This window comes from Pelobates fuscus, chromosome 11 (genome assembly GCF_036172605.1).
Source record: "Pelobates fuscus isolate aPelFus1 chromosome 11, aPelFus1.pri, whole genome shotgun sequence".
NCBI classification, from domain to species: domain Eukaryota; kingdom Metazoa; phylum Chordata; class Amphibia; order Anura; family Pelobatidae; genus Pelobates; species Pelobates fuscus.
The window spans coordinates 74,635,420-74,655,042 of record NC_086327.1 but is presented as its reverse complement, the minus strand read 5'-3'; the positions used below and the strand labels follow the sequence as shown (position 1 = coordinate 74,655,042).

General features: G+C 42.8%; 1 protein-coding gene across 1 annotated transcript in view; it reads right to left on the bottom strand.

Moving 5' to 3' along the window:
• Positions 1 to 246: 246 nt before the first annotated feature.
• IZUMO3 (IZUMO family member 3) overlaps positions 247 to 19,623 on the bottom strand; it is a 135,423-nt gene continuing 116,046 nt past the window's right edge. The window contains exon 5 of the mRNA XM_063435568.1: positions 247 to 322. Coding sequence (XP_063291638.1) covers positions 247 to 322 — 76 coding nt within the window. The remainder of the gene's footprint in view (positions 323 to 19,623) is intronic.

Here is a 19,623-nt window from a genome sequence, read left to right as displayed (position 1 = left end):
GGAGGCACACAATCTTATGGTAGAAGAGTATAACAGATACTCTAAATTCCGGCCCAGGTCCCTCTTCATTTGAAAGCTTTCCCTTTGCTCAAAACTAAAAGTTGTTTTTACAACTGTCGTGCAGGATTATTTAAAGCAAAAAAAAATCAGGTGGGAAAATATGTGTATTTTATTTTTTCAACAAGCACTGTAGGGTATTGTATTGCAATTTAAAACAATCCCATCTTAGGACATTTTTCTTCTGCTTTATTTGTAAATCCTTAGTTTCCAAAGTATAATTCTGTCTTCTACTTTGGTTTTGTGGTAAATGAAAATGTAGGACCTGTAAAGAAATGTAAATAAATTAATAATTTACACACATTGCTAAACTAAATAAAACATACTAGATCAACTGTCATTACATGTGAATTTAAAAAACATCTAAATATTCCATTGAAAAGGGTTTGCTCTGTTAAACCTTTTTGTTATACTTGGCTTTTTTGGCCTGTAATTTGCCACCCTCTTCACAATTCAAGACATTTGTAGTGTCAAAATAAATGTAATTTAAAGTATGTGTATCAGTGTAAATGTGCAATTACATAACATACAAATTATCTAAATGGATATTTCTATTCAACTAAACAGCACATTCTCCAGCTTGGTAATATTACTTGGGTTTTTAAAGGGTCCCATATTTTTACTTCAGAGGTCAATGAGGATGGAAAATGGGGAGTTAGATAGGCATTTCCAAGGCCACTAGTAATTGAGACTTCAAAGTGCACCACAGAGTTATCAAACTGGTACATTGCATAACCACGCCAGGTGCAGGAGGGGCTCCTCAGCATACATTTGGCATCTGAAGCAGGCATACCTACAATAATAGTGTTTCTAAAGGCTCACTCTATCTTAGATATTTGGATATCAGGAATACCTATGTTGAGCTCTTTTAGGTGTTTCAAGTAGGTGAGACCATCCAGTATTGACTCCATGGAAGAAAAAGTAATTTGTGTCTGATACAGAAAGGTCAGAGAAGCAGGAATCATTGGAGGAACCAGTGGTTTTGGCACATGGGTTTCAACTTGAGGAGTAGGGTATAAAAGTGTCAATCCATTCCAGGCCTGATGCATAGAACTGTCTGACAACTTAACTAGTTCCTAACGTCTGATCTGTGACATCCCCTGCAGTCTCATTTTTTTTAAGACTTGAAGTATTGCAAGTAATTGTGAAAGATTACAAAACTGTCAAAGCTCAGCAACATTAATTACTCTACATTAAAATTGTGTCCATGTGAAAATTTAAGTTTATAGTTGAAATCTCAGATTAACTTAAAATATAGCACACAGAGTTTACTAAAACAAATAGATCTACTCTTATATTTTTCTGATGGCTTTGAGTAGTTATCTAAGGCAACATTGTACAAGTTTGTGCCCATGTTTCTGAGTTCAAGCTGAAGAGGTTTCAACCTCATGGGCATTATCAGTAATATAAAAGAGAACATGCATTTAGTGGTTTAAATAGTAATTTCCTCTTATTTAATGTAATTGTTAGTCTCTGCCCAGCTCCCTCGCGCACCGCACTGATGCCGGGGCCGGAATATGACATCATTCCGGCTCCGGCATTAGTAAGCGGAGCGCAAGGGAGCTGGGCAGAGAGCACTCAAGGGAGAGTGCTCCCTCGTGCGCCCGCAGGACCGGCCGCCCAGCAGCACCACTGGACCCCAGGGAATCCCCTCAGCACTCCCAAAGGTAGGGAGGCTGGGGGATCCCATTTTTTTACAAAAAATGTGTGTGTGTGTGTATGTGTGTTAGTATTAGAGTGTGTGTGTGTGTGTTAGTTTTTGTGTCAGTGTGTGTGTTACTGTGTTTATGTCTGCTAGTGAGAGTCAGTGAGTGCGTTTGTGTGTGTGTTACTGTGTGTGTTAGTTTGTGTGTGTCTGTTATTGAGAGTGTGTCTGCTAGTGAGTGTCAGTGTGTGTGTCAGTTTGTGTGTCAGTGAGTGTGTGTGTGTCAGTGAGTGTGTTACTGTGTGTGTCTGTTAGTGAGTCTGTTTGGTGTCTGTCAGTGAGTGTGTGTTTGTCAGTGAGAGTGTATGTTTTGTAACTCTGTCAGTAAATGTGTGTGTCTGTTAGCTAGTGTGTATGCGTCTGTTCGTGAGAGTGTGTGTGTTTAAAACCCCTTCAGCACTTACCTTTCTCCAGCGCCGGACTCCCTTGGCGCTGGGGATCCCTCCGCCCCGGGGATCCCTCCGCCCCGATCCGCCTCTCAGCTCTGAATACGCATGCTTTCCTATGGACGTCCAGCGTCTTCTCACTGTGATTTTCACAGTGAGAATCGCAGAAGTGCCTCTAGCGGCTGTCAGTGAGACAGCCACTAGAGGCTGGATTAACCCTCACTGAAACTATGTTTTCAGCTGCAGGGTTAAAACTAGAGGGACCTGGCACCCAGACCACTTCATTAAGCTGATGTGATCTGGGTGTCTGTAGTGGTCTTTTAAGAGTATGTGTATCTGCATGCACGGGGCGTACATACCGCAGTCGCAGGGGTCGCAGCCTGTGACTAGGTGCAGAGTAAGCGCGGGGGGGGGCCCACGGATCAATTCTCGCACCGGGGCCCCATGGGTCGTGTGTACGCCACTGCATATACACATATATAAATACAAGGCAGTCCTATTTTACAATAAGAACATACATACATACATACACTGAGCAGCCACAACATTAACCCCTTAAGGACTGAGCCAAATGTACACGTTGTGATCAAAACAAAACATAAACAAAACCTGGAATTTGACTATATGTCTGTTCAACCGTAATTCACCTCTTTCATATTAAGTGCACCCACACTTATTATATATAATTTTATTCAGGGAAAACAGGGCTTTCATTTAACATTTAACACAATTATATCATCAGTGTAAGTGCCATTTGTGTGTGAAAAATGCGAAAAATTTCACTTTCACTGACTATATCATCGTTGTAATACATTTTACCGTATAGAAACACTAATATTTGTGTTCAGCAAAGTCTTCCGAGTAAAACAGTTCCCCTCATGTACAGGTTTTATGGTGCCTTTCAAAGTTAGATGGTTAAATATAGTGCAAGCAAATTAAATTCCCTGGACTTTCGACCTGGGTTGTCAGGCAGGTCCCGCAAATTGTAATTTATAAAATGACCTAATTATGTAAAAATATTTCATAAATATATACGTAGAATTATCATATATATACGTATGTATATATATATATATATATATATATATATACATATATATATATATATAATATTTTTATATATATATATATATATATATATATATATAAATATATATATATATAAAATATTTTTATTTTTTTATATATATTATTATATATATATAGGTATATGTGACGAAGTGCCCTTCGCCACTTGTTCCTGGAGAGGCCTGCTTGCCAGCCTCCTCTCCTGTGACTATGACTCTTTGATGTATTTAGCTTTAAAGCCCCTATTCTACCTTCAGACAGACTATTTATGTAGATTGCTTTATTTCTCTTATGTTTTAGTCACCCTGTACCCATTATAGGTGCAGGGTGTGTGTAATGTAATTGTTTATAGTGTGTGTGTGTGTGTACTGTGAAATGTATTGCCTGCTCTCCTGTACTGCTGAGGATTGCTACCAACTAGGTGGATTTGTCTATGGAGCTTGTGTAGTGCCCTCTGTTGGTAGCAACAGTAATATGCACTACCTTAATAGCAATACTGGTAATTTGCATATACGGGTAGATTTGCATATCACTAATTCTGCATGCAGGAGAGACATTTTGTGTTAATTATGGTCTTCCCCACCCATTTATAAATATGTAATTATGTTATAATAAGTCACTGTATGTTGCCTGCTATGATTTGACTGTTTGTAATTGTATTGAGTTTTCACAGCAATGTTAATGTTATGACCATATGGGCTAGTCCCAAGTAAAATAAAGTTTTAGACGGTTCTTCTTGATCCCTCAAAACGTAACCTTGTCTCGTTATTAGAGGGAGCAGTTATAATCACACTGGGGATAGCTATGCTCTGCATACTCCCCTGAGCTTGAATCACTTAGCTCTTTTAAGAGCTGTTCCTGTTACGCTCTCCTTGGAGGAGAGGTCTTCCCCACACAGTCCTGGATGCTGGAGGTTCATACAGGGTGGAAGGAAGAGGTCTTTCCAACACGGTCTTGGAGGACAGAAGCTGATCCGGGGTGGAAGGAAGACGGCGAGACTCCAGTGTCCATCAATGGAGGGTACTCGGTCGCAGTACGGGGAGCTCCGTTACAGTGGTGGCAGCGGTGGGATGGCTTTCTAGCATAAGGAGCAGCATCCTGGAGACACCAGAATTATTATGGAGCGATATGGAGCCAGCAAGTCCCTGGACTGCAGAGAGGGCGCCAGGAAAGAGATGTGGGACGAAGCCCTGGAGGGTATCCAGCGTTGGTGAGGTGAGTGTCTCCCCAGTGAGGAGCAGCGACTACAGGCCCGAGTGGCCCTATGGATGCCTATGATGGGAGAGCAGCCCAGGTGGGAGTTGGTAATGCAGCTTAATTCTCTGGCACGGAGGGAACTGGGGCTCGACGACGCATACCAGGCGCTACATTGGTATGCAGTTCAGCGTGTTCCCGGGATGGCTAAGTGCGACAGACCAGAGGGCGAGGATTACAATGGCCCTGTCCTATTATGGGACGCCTTTGCTGGACCAAGGTTCGGGGACTCTGCAGAGTCACGGCTATGGGACATATATGAATCCAGAGCAACCATACTAGATCTCCCTATGGATGAAGACCTAGAGCCAGACCTGTTTCTATTGGCCATCCAGGAATGGGAACTGGAGCAGGATTACCAATACCTTCTCAGCTCCAGTCAGTCCCAGTATACCTTGGAGGTACTGCCAGGGCAGTGGGAGTTCCAGGGAGCCGAAGGTGTCGTCCTTCATCCCCAGCGGCAGTGCGAGTTCCAGGGAGCCGAAGGTGTTGTCCTTCCTCCCCAGCGGCAGTGTGGGTCCCAGGGAGCTGAAGGTGTCGTCCTTCCTCCCCAGCGGCAGTGCAAGTTACTGGGGGTTGAAGGTGTCGTCCTTCCTCCCCAGCGGCTGTGTGAGTTACAGGGGGCCGAAGGTGTCGTCCTTCCCCCCCAGCAGCAGTGTGTCCTACAGGGAGCAGAGAAAGTTGGTCTCTCTCCCCAGCAGCAGGACAATGTTATGGGAGTGGAGACAGTCGGTGCAACACACCCGTACATTCACTCACACATACTCCATACAAAAACATGCTTACATTCAAACACACGAACACTGCTCAGTACTAAATACATAATAAAATACAAACACTGCTCAGTGCTAAATACATTTACAAAATTTGCGGGTGTTTTTTACATTTTAAAGTTGGGGGTGGTGGGGGCTGCCAAATATAGGATTCGCCCCGGGTGCCAGGTACGCCCTTGCTTTCAGGGATGCCTCTTAATCTAATATTGTTCAACCATGCCCTATCTTCAAAGTCGGTAAACTTATTTTTCAGGCTTTCAATCCTGGATTCCATCTATAATTTTGTGGCTTGCTGTGTAGTGTGATGCTGAACTGAGAGCTCTAATTTTTCTAATTATGTTAACCAAAAATAACTTAGTTAACTCTTCTTTAAAGTCATCTGTTATTGTATGAATCTCTTGTTTAATTTTATCAAACTGAGTTTCAAAACATATATTAAGATAATCAGCTGTTGGAATTTCTTTATATTGGTTTCTCCTTTTATTTGTAGAAGTCCCTTCATTGCTATTACGGGTCAAATCATACTGGCTAGCTCTTCTGTCGGTTCTTTCTTGTAGGGGGAAAAGATTTTTTTTTTCTCAATCTATTTTCACTCCCTGCTGGGAGCCATTTTTTAGATGCCATTATAGAGAGAGGATATCAGTATTTTACAACATGGAAAATAAATAAATAAATGAAATAAAGAACAAAAAAAACACAACTTGTTGGTAGTTCCCTTCTTACTTCCTTCCCTCACTCCTCCTTTAACAAAGGTCAGAGATAAGGGAAAAAATAGGAGCTGTATTGAGAGTTTTAATCACCACAGTTAGCTGGTCTTGCAATTAGATAAACTTTTTTAAATCCTTAGATGTTAAGAACTTTAAATATCCTTAACAAGGGAGAAGAAATTGCAAATGCAATTGATGTTTAATCATTAGCCTCTTCCTTTCTTGAACTTTCCCTTTTTTCCCGATTTCTTCTATTCTTCTTTCCCCTTTTCACTCTTATTTAGAATGCGTAGAATCTTTCAAGGTTAAATCAGGAATATTAGAAGAATATTAGAAAACTAAGATTTTGGAGTATGGGAGAAGGAAAGCGTTTGTAACAATCTCAAAGAGGTTTAGCAGACAGGCCCCACGTGGAGCTTCTTGCCCGCAAAATTTTTCCTTTTTTGGTTCCCTTTCCTCTCCCCTACCTCCTATCTTTCTCTGCTTTAATAATACGGTGCAAAGCCACTTTAAATATACGAAATGGCAGGTACTGAACGGTACTTATCAGTTATTGATCAGGTGCTTGGTCGGCAGTGGTGAGTAGCAAATTTCACTTGAATATCTGTGTTGACAGGATTCTCACTGTGCCCTTTAACACCTCCAGCACCTGTCAGATGTTTCAGAGTGGTCTCAATGACCGTGACCTGCACTGCAGCATTCTGCACACAATTTCTGTTCGATACCACTCCCGACAGCTCCTCTCTCAAGCAGGGTCTAAAATTATGCCAGCGTCCTACAACAACCACAAGGTGCGACCTACGTGCGTGGTCACGTCATCACTCTGCCCACCCCCCACCACCCCCAATGTACCTTATTATGTGATATTCAATATATCTGTCTTCTCTGTTGCTTCTCCTGATAATAAGCTTGAGGGATATTTATATTTTCAGAAATAGATTATCTGCATTATTACTCGTATTCTTTAATTATTAATAGTTCATTATATTGAGGCTTTTATTATGTTTCTCATATCTCACCCACTTTATTTTTTCACTCACACACTATTTTTTCACATCTGCACCAGTAATTATGGTTTTGTTTCACAGTTTGACACTTTTCACATACTTCATCTTTTCATTATTTCAACTTTGTCTTTACATTTCTCCATGTTATTACATTCACATGCCTTTTTATTTTCTCATCTTCATTCGTCTTATTCACATTCTTTGCACATTTCAGCACATTTCTCTCAACCTCACTTACATATCTACATTCTTGCCCCCTATCGATTGAGTTTCCTCTATCAATGTCGCTGGTTTGTTTGCACATGCCTGTTCCTGTTTTCATACTCTGTTCTCATTTTTAATTCACATTTTTCTTCTATTCATCTCCTCATCCTTCCTCCTATATTGTTTTTATTTATTATTTATTGACATGTTCCCTTCACCTCACGGTATCATTATACATATATCTTGTAGCAATGAGATGCTACTTTCTGATGTGTGTCTGGAAGCCATGAGGTCATCACGTAATCATGCTTTTTCATGCGCATGAGCAATATTGGTGTAGCGCTTTTTTAACGGTTTGGTGATCGGTACCTGCACTCGGTAAGTAATCTCAAACATTATTAATTTGTCTATAAATATGCTTTCACTGTAACACTCAAATATCTTGATAAAGACCGGTTGGTCGAAATGTTGATACTTTACTTTGCTTGAATACACTTTTGAAAAATCCAGCGAGTGTTCTCATTCATTCTTTCATTATGTTTTATGTTTATTATGGCTTTTTTTTTTTACTTGTTTAAAAAATTGGGTTGAGTGCCAGACTCCACTTCTATAATATATATATATATATATATATATATATATATATATATATATATATACGTGTATATATATATATATATATATATATATATATATGGACATATACACATATATATATATACGTGTGTGTGTGTGTGTGTGTGTGTATATATATATATATATCTATAGAGAGAGAGAAAGAGAAAGAGTAAAACTCCAACAGAATGTCCAATATAGTTCCACAGAAAATATACAGTACATCTAGAAGAAATACAAAAGACACATTGAGTAAAACTGTATATAAATAAAGTCCAAGGTGAGGGATGAAATCACACTCACATGACTCAGAGTCGCACCATACTATGTATAGAGAGCTTCTGAGATCCTCCTCTCAGCAGGACACAGGAATCCCAATATAGAGTAAAATTATAAATTTGCTGATAACACAAGGGTAGGATAAAAGTATAAAAACCAATGGGAACAATAAAAAATAAAGTGGTGTGCCAAATTAAGCAGTGCAAATAATAAAAAGCTAAGCTAGTGTCTTTAATAAAAAGCTCACCGCTGGCATCATCACTTAAATCAGGCTCCAAAGAAAGCAAACGCGTTTCTTCAAGTACTAGAGACTCAATGGAGATTGGGTATTTAAACCCAATGCCTTTTCTCAAACCTCCTACTACATTGAACATTCTATTGGTGTTTTAAATATTTTATATATAAAGAAATACAGGGAGTGTTTTTATTTGTGTATTTTTTATGCAGCTTTTCTTGCAGCGCTGTAATTGTGAGCAGTGTTTCTGTTTAAGTGTTAGCATATTTTGTATGTTTGAATGTATGTATGTGTGTGTAGTGTTGGCAATTGATTGCAGTTGTATATTTGTATGAACTCTTGCTATTTGAAAGCAGTGGTCTGGAACCCCGACTGAGTACCTCCGCATCTTGGTTGGGGTCTCGCCGTCTCCTACCCACCCTGGACCTATGACAAGGCTCCAGGTTCCAGTGGCTGAACCTCTCTTTCCCCAGAGAGCGAAGCAGGAAAAGGAACAAACTCTTGATAAAGCTTAGTGATTATTCAAGGGAGTATGAAAAGCATAGCAATCCCTTGTAGCAGATTCACCCAATAAGAGACATGACTCTATATTGAGGGTGAAGTAGAACTGGTTTAATGAGCACAAAGGCATTTCTTATATACAATTTTCCCCACAAGGTTACCACCCATGTAGACCTTGTGGAGCACAGAACACAAAATCACAACAGCCAATCAACACAGTATTGTACAGTTAGACACTCCCAGCTAATGTACACAAACCCTCCCTTCTGCCTGTGATACAATTACCAAACACATCTGGGTGAACAACATATCCAAAAATCACCCAGATTAGAGCAGGGGTTCAAAAGTTTTATGGAAGTCACATTTGACCGACCGCAAGCATGGCTTTCATGCCCAAAATAGTTCCACAGATTTAGGCTGTGCGGACGGTCTATTTTCTCCTCTATCCTGGAGATAATTGGCTTAAGTGGCTGTGGTAAGCCAATTATCTCCAGGTACAGAAAATATCTCTAAGTCCAAAAACTGTTACAAAAACCACTTAAAAATACATAACTCATATAATACAATGTTTAACCTATATGTCTAACATATCCCCAGATAGCTTGCATCTGAGCGCTCAGTATGTCCAATGTTAAAAGTGCCCTATTGTACAAGGAAGGGTGAGATCGGAAAATAGCAAGGGCTGATGGGAGATTGAGGAGGAACAGAGATTGAGGAGGAACAGAGCAGCCAGTTTAAACTGGTCAGTTAAAACTGGGACAACGCCCTGCTGGAGGAACAACAGGACAGGAAAAAGGGGGAGGGGAAGAGGCACATTTATCCATGAATTTAAAGGGGCAGACAAAGTGTTTTAAAATCCAATAAGCCCAAATAGACTTTTTAGCATGTCTTTTTGCAGGGCCCATAGTCTTGGGGCAGGAGACTGGAAAGTAGTCCCCTCCAAAAACTCATGGCAAACTCCCTAAAAAAGAGGAGTTTGTCACACATCTCCCCTTTACCGGAGAGCCTATCCAGACTCCAGACCTCCAATCGGTCTGGTGCTCTTATAGTCTGTTGGCCTTTCTCACAAGGCGTAGTTGTCCAGATGGTCTCCTGCCACATGTGCCCAGTTGCAGATCCAGTGTCCTGCGGGGAAACAACCAGGATGCCCTCTCCCCTGGTTGGACAAAGCTGTTGCTGGGGACGGCGGGTGCCTTCTCCCCCCTTCGTGCCTCGTAGGTAGAGGCCAGCGGCGCTCTGCCCTGTAGCCAGCGGTTCAGCTGGGTCAGTTGGTGGGTCATCAGGCCCAAGAGCAAAGAGGTAGAGAGGGCAGAGGCTAGCTGCGCTAAACCCAGATGCCAGCTCTTCTGCTGGGATGGGGTCAGCGAGCACTACCCCCAGGACCGGGTTGTGGATTGGCTGTGGAGAGGAGGGATCACTTACCTCCTCTTCCTGGCATTCCTGTGGGGTTGGTTGGGGATCTGTACTGGCCGTCCAGCATCCCTGTAGGTCTGGTGCAGAGACCGTGGTCCCATCTGCACCATTGGGGTTATGGCTGAGGTCCCCCTGTGGTTTGGGAGATGAACCAGTTGTCTCCTTTCCCGGTAGCTCCTGTTGCTGTTGGGAAGAGGGACTGGTTGTCTCCTCTCCCTGGAAGGGACACTGCCGCTGGGGAGTGAGACTGGTTGTCTCCCCTCCCTGTAACATACACTGCCGCTGGGGAGTGAGATCGGTTGTCTCCACTCCCAGTAACACACTCAGCTGCTGGGGAGAGAGACCGACTGTCTCCTCTCCCAATGATACACTCTGCCGCTGGGGAGTTTTAATCACCACAGTTAGCTGGTCTTGCAATTAGCCTGCAAGGTACACTGCCGCTAGGGAGTGAGACCGGTTGTCTCCCCTCCCTGCAAGGTACATTGCTGCTGGGGAGTGCGGTCGGTTGTCTCCACTCCCTGTAATTCGGTCTGCTGTTGGTGAGATAGACCGAATGTCTCCTCCCCCAATGAGACACTCTGCTGCTGGGGAGTGAGACCGATTGTCTCCCCTCCCTGTAAGGTACACTGCCGCTGGGGAGGGAGAGTGGTTGTCTCCTCTCCCTGGAGCTGGGGGGTCCGACCGACTGTCTCGACTCCCGGTTACGCTGCCTGGTGCTGTGTAGTGGGAGCAACCATCTCCCTATTCAGAGATGCTGGTCGCTGGAGGGACGAGGAACCGACAACCTTCTCTCCCTGTGATGCTGGCTGCCGCTGGGGAGAGAGACCAGTTGTCTCCCCTCCCTGTTCAAAGCACTGCCGCTAGGGATCTGGGCCTGCCGCCCAGCATCCCTGTAGGGCAGGTAGAGAGACCTCGGTCCCATCTCCACCTGCCATGTGTGGGTCTCCCCAGGACCAGTCTATGAGGTCCCTGTGACGAGAGCAATCTCGCCACATTGCATTGGAGAAGCCTGGTTGCCCGCCTGCGGCCTTTGGACTATGGCCCTGGGAGATTGGGCCCTTTAAAAAACGTATTCGGCCCTAACAGAGTGCATGTCACTCATTCTGGCCCTTTAAATACAGTGGGGTCATTCGGTACTTGCCCTGTGTGAGCGGTGATACCCCAGATAGCTATGCCATGGAGCCCATTCATATAATGAAAGACTATGGGAAAGACTTTAGCTCCATGGCAATTGAACTGTATGTGTGTGGTCTGAGCGCCATTCAATAATATGCGCTCAGACCTAAGCTATCTGGGGATATGTTGAATGTCTTTATTTTATGTAGTAAATGTAACCTTGTGTATTTTATTGTATTTTATGTCTTTTTGCAACCATGTGCTCAATGGAGTCTGTCTCTGTCCTGGGAGGTAATTGGATTACTTCTCCATTGTCTCCAGGAGAGAGGGCTCTGTAAAACCGGTCTGAGACGGAAAGCCATGCTGGCAGGGGGTTTTAAAAGATACTTTACTAACTTTTGAACCCCTGGTCTGATTCATGCCATTTTTTAATATGTTGTTCCCCCGAATGGATTGATTGTGGATATGTATTTTTATGTGAATGTGATGTATGGTTTTAGAGTTATGAAAGTTGGGTAGAAAGTATGTTTTAACTGTATGTGTAATTGAGTTTCCTCTCAGGATAAGGGGAGGGAATATGTGGGATGTAACTGTGATGTGATTGGTTGTTTTATACCTCCCTGTGGGCGGACCTGTATTTGCAACAACTGTAATAAAAACCAGGCTGGGTGTGCCAGCACCTCAGACCACTGCTTGACCCTCAACACAGAGCCTTGTCTCGTTCTTGGGGGGATTCACTGTATGCTGATAGGGACTGACTGCCAGGAGTGTAAGCCGCTTGGGAGCTTTTCCTGTTCGTCTGCTAGCAGCTATTCGTGAGGTTCCAGTTTGGAGTGCTATTTTGTATCCAGTTCGGGAGTTTGGTGTTCTGCAGTAGCTGTGCCTGTCTCTCAGAAAGGGGCATATCGCCTAAACGGATTTCAACCCCTTGTCTGCTGAAACGGTCCGTTACAGTCCCCTACTTCTGCAGCTGGTACATCGGCCGAGTCTTCCTAGCTGTAGGCTGGCAGGTCTGGGCCTGCCACCCAGCTTTCCTGCTCTGTGTCCACGCTCTGCGGCTGAGTCTATCAGTCCATTTCCAGTTCACTCTCCATGGCAACGAAACGGCAGAGGTCTGGTCCCAGTCCAATAGATCTCGGGCCCTGTATCATCGCTCCCCAGTAATGATAGATAGCCCAGAACCGCAACTCTGCCAGACTGCCGAAGTCGACCTCTTTCTCGAAGGCCTTCCCCAACAGGCCAGGGCTAGTGTAGTTCTCCCCCTCCGGCTGGATGCCCTCTGCCATCCACGTCTCTGACTGGACGGTGCACCACCATAGTGCCCGGTATGAGGCATCTAGGCTCAGTTCCCTCTCCACTAGGTACTCCAGGTGTCTTACCCGCTCCGTACTGGGTTGTTCCCCCAGAAGCGCCATCCACCAGGTCATTTTTTTCCTGCAAACGGCACTCGATACTAGGAAGGCTCACCCTCCGTGGGCATCGTACCATAGTTCTTTCTGGGTGGCATCTCCATTCCAGGTCACTCTCTTCCTCGGAGGTGAACGCTGCCCAGCGTCTATTAGGCAGATACAAACCCCATTTTCCCAAATCCCTCTGTAGACAGGGATACTGTACGAATACTAGCATTGCCCTCAATTTGTAAATCCACACGTTACCGGTGTTTTCGAGCTGCTTCTCGTCGCACTAGGACGCCACCCCACCGCTTGCCACCATTGTAACGGATCACCTGGCACCCCGACTGAGTACCTCAGTTGACAGATGCTCCTAGTGCTTCCCGAGGGCTCCAAGCACTCCACTTGACACCATAAGCACTGCAGACCCCACAAACCGCCGCAGCTTGGTTGAGGCCTTGCCGTCTCCTACCCACCCTGGACCTACGACAAGGCTCCAGGTTCCAGTGGGTGAACCTCTCTTTCCCCAGAGAGCAAAGCAGGAACAGGAACAAGCTCTTAAAAGAGCTTAGTGATTATTCAAGGGAGTATGAATAGCATAGCAATCCCTTGTAGCAGATTCGCCCAATAAGAGACAGGACTCTAGATTGAGGGTGAAGTAGAACTGGTTTAATGAGCACAAAGGTATTTCTTATATACAGTTTTCCCCACAAGGTTACCACCCATGTAGGCCTTGTGGAGCACAGAAAGCAAAGTCACAACAGCCAATCAACACAGTATTGTACAGTTAGACACTCCCAGCTAATGCACACAAACCTTCCCCTCTGCCTGTGATACAATTACCAAACACAATGGACTAACTCAATTACCACAGGAAGAAAATATCCAGTTTTACCCAAAGTCCAGAAACACCCCAAAACAACATATTTAGCCTCTGTGGCTAGTCCATCTTCTCCTCTATCCTGGAGATAATTAGCTTAAGTGGGTGTGGTAAGCCAATTATCTCCAGGTACAGGAAATATCCCCATGTCCAAAAACTGTTACACAAACCACATAAAAATACACAACTCATATAATACAATGTTTAAACTATATGTCCAACATATCCGCAGATAGCTTGGATCTGAGCGCTCAATATGTCCAATGTTAAAAGTGCCGTATAGTACATGGAAGGGTGAGGTCAGAAAATAGCAAGGGCTGATGGGAGATTGAGAAGGGACAAAGCAGCCAGTTTAAACTGATCTGGCAGTGTCCCTGGGACAACGCCCTGCTGGAGAAACAATAGGACAGGAAAAAGGGGGAGGGGAAGAGGCACATTGTCCCATGGATTTAATGGGGCAGATAAAGTGTTTTAAAATCCAATAAGCCCAAATAGACTTTTTAGCATGTCTTTTTGCAGGGCCCATAGTCTTGGGGCAGGAGACTTGCAAGTAGTCCCCTCCAAAAATTCATGGCAAACTCACTAAAAAAGGGGAGTTTGTCACACACACATTGACACATACTGTCAGGGATATTGTGGAATTTAAATTAAGCGTATACGGTAAAGTCATTGCTTAGCAGATGTGACTCCATTTTGTAACAGAATGCACAAACGCCATTCACTGCATGATCAAACTGACTGGATTGTGGCTAATGTAAACAGTGATTCGAGATAACACATCTCTTACACTTAGAACTAAGTGCTTGAAGGGGGTTGAAAATTCAAGCCCACACACACACATATACTAACCATATAATTATGTTTAATTATACACAAATAGTACATATATTAATATTTTAAATATATGCATAGATATAACCCAATGAATACATTTCATTATTATTAAAACTAACATTAGTTGAATGTGTGTAAAAGACATGTATAAATCATATGTTATCACATATTACTAATACAGATACACTTAGCTCCATACAAAAGGACAGTGCAACTGAGAAAAACAGAGAAAGATTAGAATTACCAAGAAGAGATACTCCCTACCAGTAATTCATTTTACTTTTCAAATTCAATGGGACTTCTATAAGACCCCATTGTAAGAATGAGTTGAACCAAAGTCCAGATGCGTCAAAAAGATACTTTATGGCATGAAAAGGAGACTGGTAGTCTACTGAGACTGACCATTATCCCTTTGAAGTATGACAACAATTAAAGGACCACTATAGGCACCCAGACCACTTCAGCTTAATGAAGTGGTCTGGGTGCCAGGTCCATCTAGGATTAACCCTTTCTGCTGTAAACATAGCAGTTTCAGAGAAACTGCTATGTTTACAAATGGGTTAATCCAGCCTCTAGTGGCTGTCTCATTGACAGCCGCTAGAGGCGCTTCTGCGCTTCTCACTGTGATTTTTACAGTGAGAAGACGCTGCCGTCCATAGGAAAGCATTGAGAATGCTTTCCTATGAGACTGGCTGAATGCGCGCGCAGCTATTGCCGCACATGCGCATTCAGCCGATGACGGCAGAAGAAGGAGGAGATTCCCCAGCGCCGAGGGAGACCTACGCAGGAGTAAGATTTTAACCCCTTCCTCACCCTAGAGCCCGGCAAGAGGGGGCCCTGAGGGAGGGGGCACCCTCAGGGCACTATAGTGCCAGGAAAACAAGTATGTTTTCCTGGCACTATAGTGGTCCTTTAATGATGAAGTAGCTATAAAGATAAGAAAATGTGACGTCATTTTTGTTACCAATTTCAATTAAACCCTTAGACAAAGTGGTAGATGGAATTAGTAATAAAAATTATTGTGATGCAATAACGCCATCTACTGATCAATGCCTATAAGACAATCATTAGAATAAGGTACACCCACCGAATCCCATTGGTCACTAAAAAGACCACGTAACAAAGTGAACATAACAAATTGTTTAAAAAGGGAAAACAACACTTTTAAAGAGGATTCAGATTCAAGATTCAGATAATTGGGGATTCAAAAGCCTCATCAGCTCATAATTAGACAATATAAAGGAACACACGCTGGACACACCTTTACTCTGCAAAGTGTTTGTTAAATTTCTTTGTAAACCAGATCAACTCTGGACTTACAACACTGCTCTTGCTAACTTCATACTCAATTTCTCTTTTACTGGCATTCACCATCATATGGATTATATCACCAACCTACAAAATAATGTTCTTACCAGAAAGCTGGTAAATATGCTGGTTTAATTTAATTAAATGTAATAACATTTTAATAAAAGCAGAAATATACCTGGATAATGCTGATCATATTTGAAACTTTTGGAATCATTTAGCTGAGGGAATTATATATCATTCAAAATTAATTCTGCAGTTGAATGAGAATTATATATAAAATCGCTGGTAATTTGCCAAGTTTAGCATACCAAGCTATTGACCTATCTGAATTTAGGAACAGTTCATATTTAATCAAAAAAGTTAATTATGTGCAGAAATTAAAATTAGAATTGTTCTTTTGGTTAATAGCTAAAAAAAAATTGTTAAGCTATTTTTATTATTAATATTGGCATTTATATAGCACCAACAAATTCTGTAGCATTTTACAATATTATAGAGGAAGAGATTTAACAATAAATGAGACAATTACAAAAACTTACGGGAACAATATGATGAAGAGGACCCTGCTCAAACGAGCTTGCAGTCTAGAGGAGGTGGGGTATAAAACACAGTAGGACATGAGATAGCAATCAAACAAGGTGGAAGTGAGGCAGAGTTGGAGGAGAGAGTAGAGTGCTGCCTTTTAGGAGAGAGCAAGTGACAGGTATGTAGGTAGAGGTCACTCTGGGAGGCCATAAGCGTTCCTCAAGAGATGGGTTTTAAGGCACTTTTTAAACATTTGAAGATTAGGAAGCGTCTAATGATAATAAGCAGGCTATTCAAAAGGAAGGGAGCCGCCCGCGAGAAGTCCTGCAATTGTGAGTTGGCCGTGTCCATGATCATCTGCTGTGAGTTGCGAGCAGCACACAGCAGATAATCATGGACAGAGCGGAGAGAGCGAAAAGGTGCATACTTATGGATCAGTGAAGAGATATAGGAGGGGCTAGAATTGTTCAGTGTCTTGTAGGTGTGGATTCGTACTTTGAATTGACTCCTATAGGATACATGAAGCCAATGGAAGGACTGACAAAGGGGTGAGGTGTGAGGGGAGCGACTGGAGAGGAAAATCAGTCTGGCGGCAGCATTCATTACAGACTGTAGTGGGGCAATGCGGCTTCTGGGAAGACCAATTAGGAAAGGGTTACAATAATCCATGCGAGAGATTACTAGAGCAAGTTCCTTGGTAGTATCTTGCGTAAAAAAGGGGAAGATGCGGGCAATGTTTTTAACCCCTTAAGGACCAAACTTCTGGAATAAAAGGGAATCATGACATGTCACACATGTCATGTGTCCTTAAGGGGTTAAGGTGGAATCGACAGCATTTGGTGACAGACCGGATGTGAGGCTCAAAGTGAGGCCAGAGTAAAGTATAATGCAAAGACAGCGTGCTTGCAAGGATGGGCTAATGTGCATACCACTAACTTGAAAGGAGAGCGAAAGAGGAGGATCAGTATTAGGAGGAGGAAAGACAAGGATCTCAGTTTTAGAGAGATTGAGTTTCAGAAAGCGTGAAGACATCCAGTCAGAGATGGAAGAAAGGCAATTGGTAACACATTGTAGGACAGCAGAGAAGAGGTCAGGGGAGGAGAAATATATCTGGGTGTCATCAGCGTTCAGGTGGTAGTGGAATCAGAGCCGAACCTTGAGGGACTCTGACTGAGACAGGATGAGGGGAGGAGGTGTCATTGGAAAAGAAGACACTGAGTGAACGTTGGGAGGGATAGGAGGAGAACCATGAGAGGGCTGTGTCACAGAGACAAAGAGATTGAAGAGTTTGGAGAAGGAAGCCATGATCAACAGTGTCAAAGGCAGCAGAGAGGTCAAGAAGAATTAGTATGGAGTAGTGGCCTTTGGATTTAGCCACAATTAGATTGTTTGTAACTTTAATGAGAGTGGTCTTTGTGGAGTGGAGGGGCAGAATCAAGACTGAAGAGGGTCAAGGAGAAAGTTAGAATTGAGGAAGCAAGTCAAACGGGTAAAGACAAGTCTTTCCAGAAGCTTTGAGAAAAAGGGGAGCAGGTATATGGGATGATAGTTGAAAGGGGAATCTGGGTCATTACAATGCTTATTTAGGATGGATACAACAGTAGTATGCTTAAGAGGAGCAGGGAGAACACCAGAGGAAAAGAGATCAGTTGAAGATGTGCGTTAAGGATGGCACAAGACATGGGGCGAGAGATATGATGAGATGAGAGGGTATGGGATCAAGCAGACATGTGGTGGGACAAGAGGAAAGGAGGAGCACAGCTACCTCCTGTTCAGTATCAGGAGAATAGACTTGGAGGGTAGGGGTGGTACGGTCCAAGTAAGGTTGAGATAGAGAGGAGTGAAGGGAGAAGAATTCATTCCTTAACTATTTAATCTTGTCAGAAAAGTGACATGCTAAGCTATCAGCTGAAAGATTAGTTTGGGGGGTGTTATAATAAAAATTCAGAAAAGAGAGCGCAAAAATATAGTAGATATAAAGATACAATAAGGTACAATTGTTCCTCTATAGCAAAAAGCTGACAGATGCTATAAATACTTTCCAAAGTATTAAAAATTCAAGTTTGGGGGGTGGCCACAGCAGGGCAAAAAAAAACAGTTAAAGGAATTAAAGAGACGCATAGGATTGCGAGAGCATGAACTAATGAGAGAAGAAAAGTAAGTAGCAAGGGTGAGGGCTGCGCTATATGAATGCAAAGCAAATGTTTAATCCAGAAAGTCTGACATGGTGTGAGACTTCCTCCAGCAGTGTTCAGCTGAACGGGAGCATCTCTGCAGGTAGCGGTTTGACTTAGTATGCCACGGTTGGAGGCGTGCCCTCCTTGAAGGGTGCGTTCTTGGAGCAGGACTGCAGCGTCTGGGTAAAAGGTGAGGGTAACATTATGTGAGGAGCTAGGCAGAGAGGGACAGGAAGGTAGGGATGGATGAGAGTTCAGAATGGATATCAGTTTAGAGCTGCTGGAGGTTAAGATAATTCAGGTTCCTCCTTAGTTGAGGGCGGTTAGGCTGAGGATTCTAGGTGTGGGGGCACTCAAGAACAAATGATAGGAGGTGATGGTCAGATAGAGGACTATTTGTGTGAGAAACATTGTATTTTTGTTTACAATGCATAAGTGCTTACTTAATTCTCTGTGTGATTCTTACTACCTGTCAGCATCTAGTTTTTACTGTTTGAAGCTGTGCTGCTAAAGCTCTATGTTTCATTCTCTGTGAAGGATTTCCTATAGTATTTCTGTAGTATTGTTAAAATAATTGTTGGTTAAATTCTAGCGGAATTATCTGTAATATTGCATGTAACTCCTTTGGAAATGAATTGAACTTTATGTTGCTGTTACAAATAAGTTGCTAATAAGCTATTTGATTATTCATATGTCTTGAAAACTTGTACAATTACTTGCTAAGTACACTGACCCTACTGGTGGATAAATTCTACGTAGACTAAGAATCTCATCGTCCTTAAGTGATTTAAAAATTATCTTTGTTGTGGTTATTGTTGTCATAATTAGTGATGTCGCTAACATAAAATTTTAGGTTTGCGAATGGCGAAACACGAACTTCCGCAAATGTTCACGAACGGGCGAAACGCCATAGACTTCAATGGGAAGGCGAATTTTAAAACCCACAGGGACTCTTTCTGGCCACAATAGTGATGGAAAAGTTGTTTCAAGGGGACTAACACCCTTACTGTGGCATGCCGGAGGGGGATCCATGGCAAAACTCCCATGGAAAATTACATAGTTGATGCAGAGTCTGGTTTTAATCCATAAAGGGCATAAATCACCTAACGTTCCTAAATTGTTTGGAATAACCTGCTTTAAAACATCAGGTATGATGTTGTATCGATCAGGTAGTGTAAGGGTTAC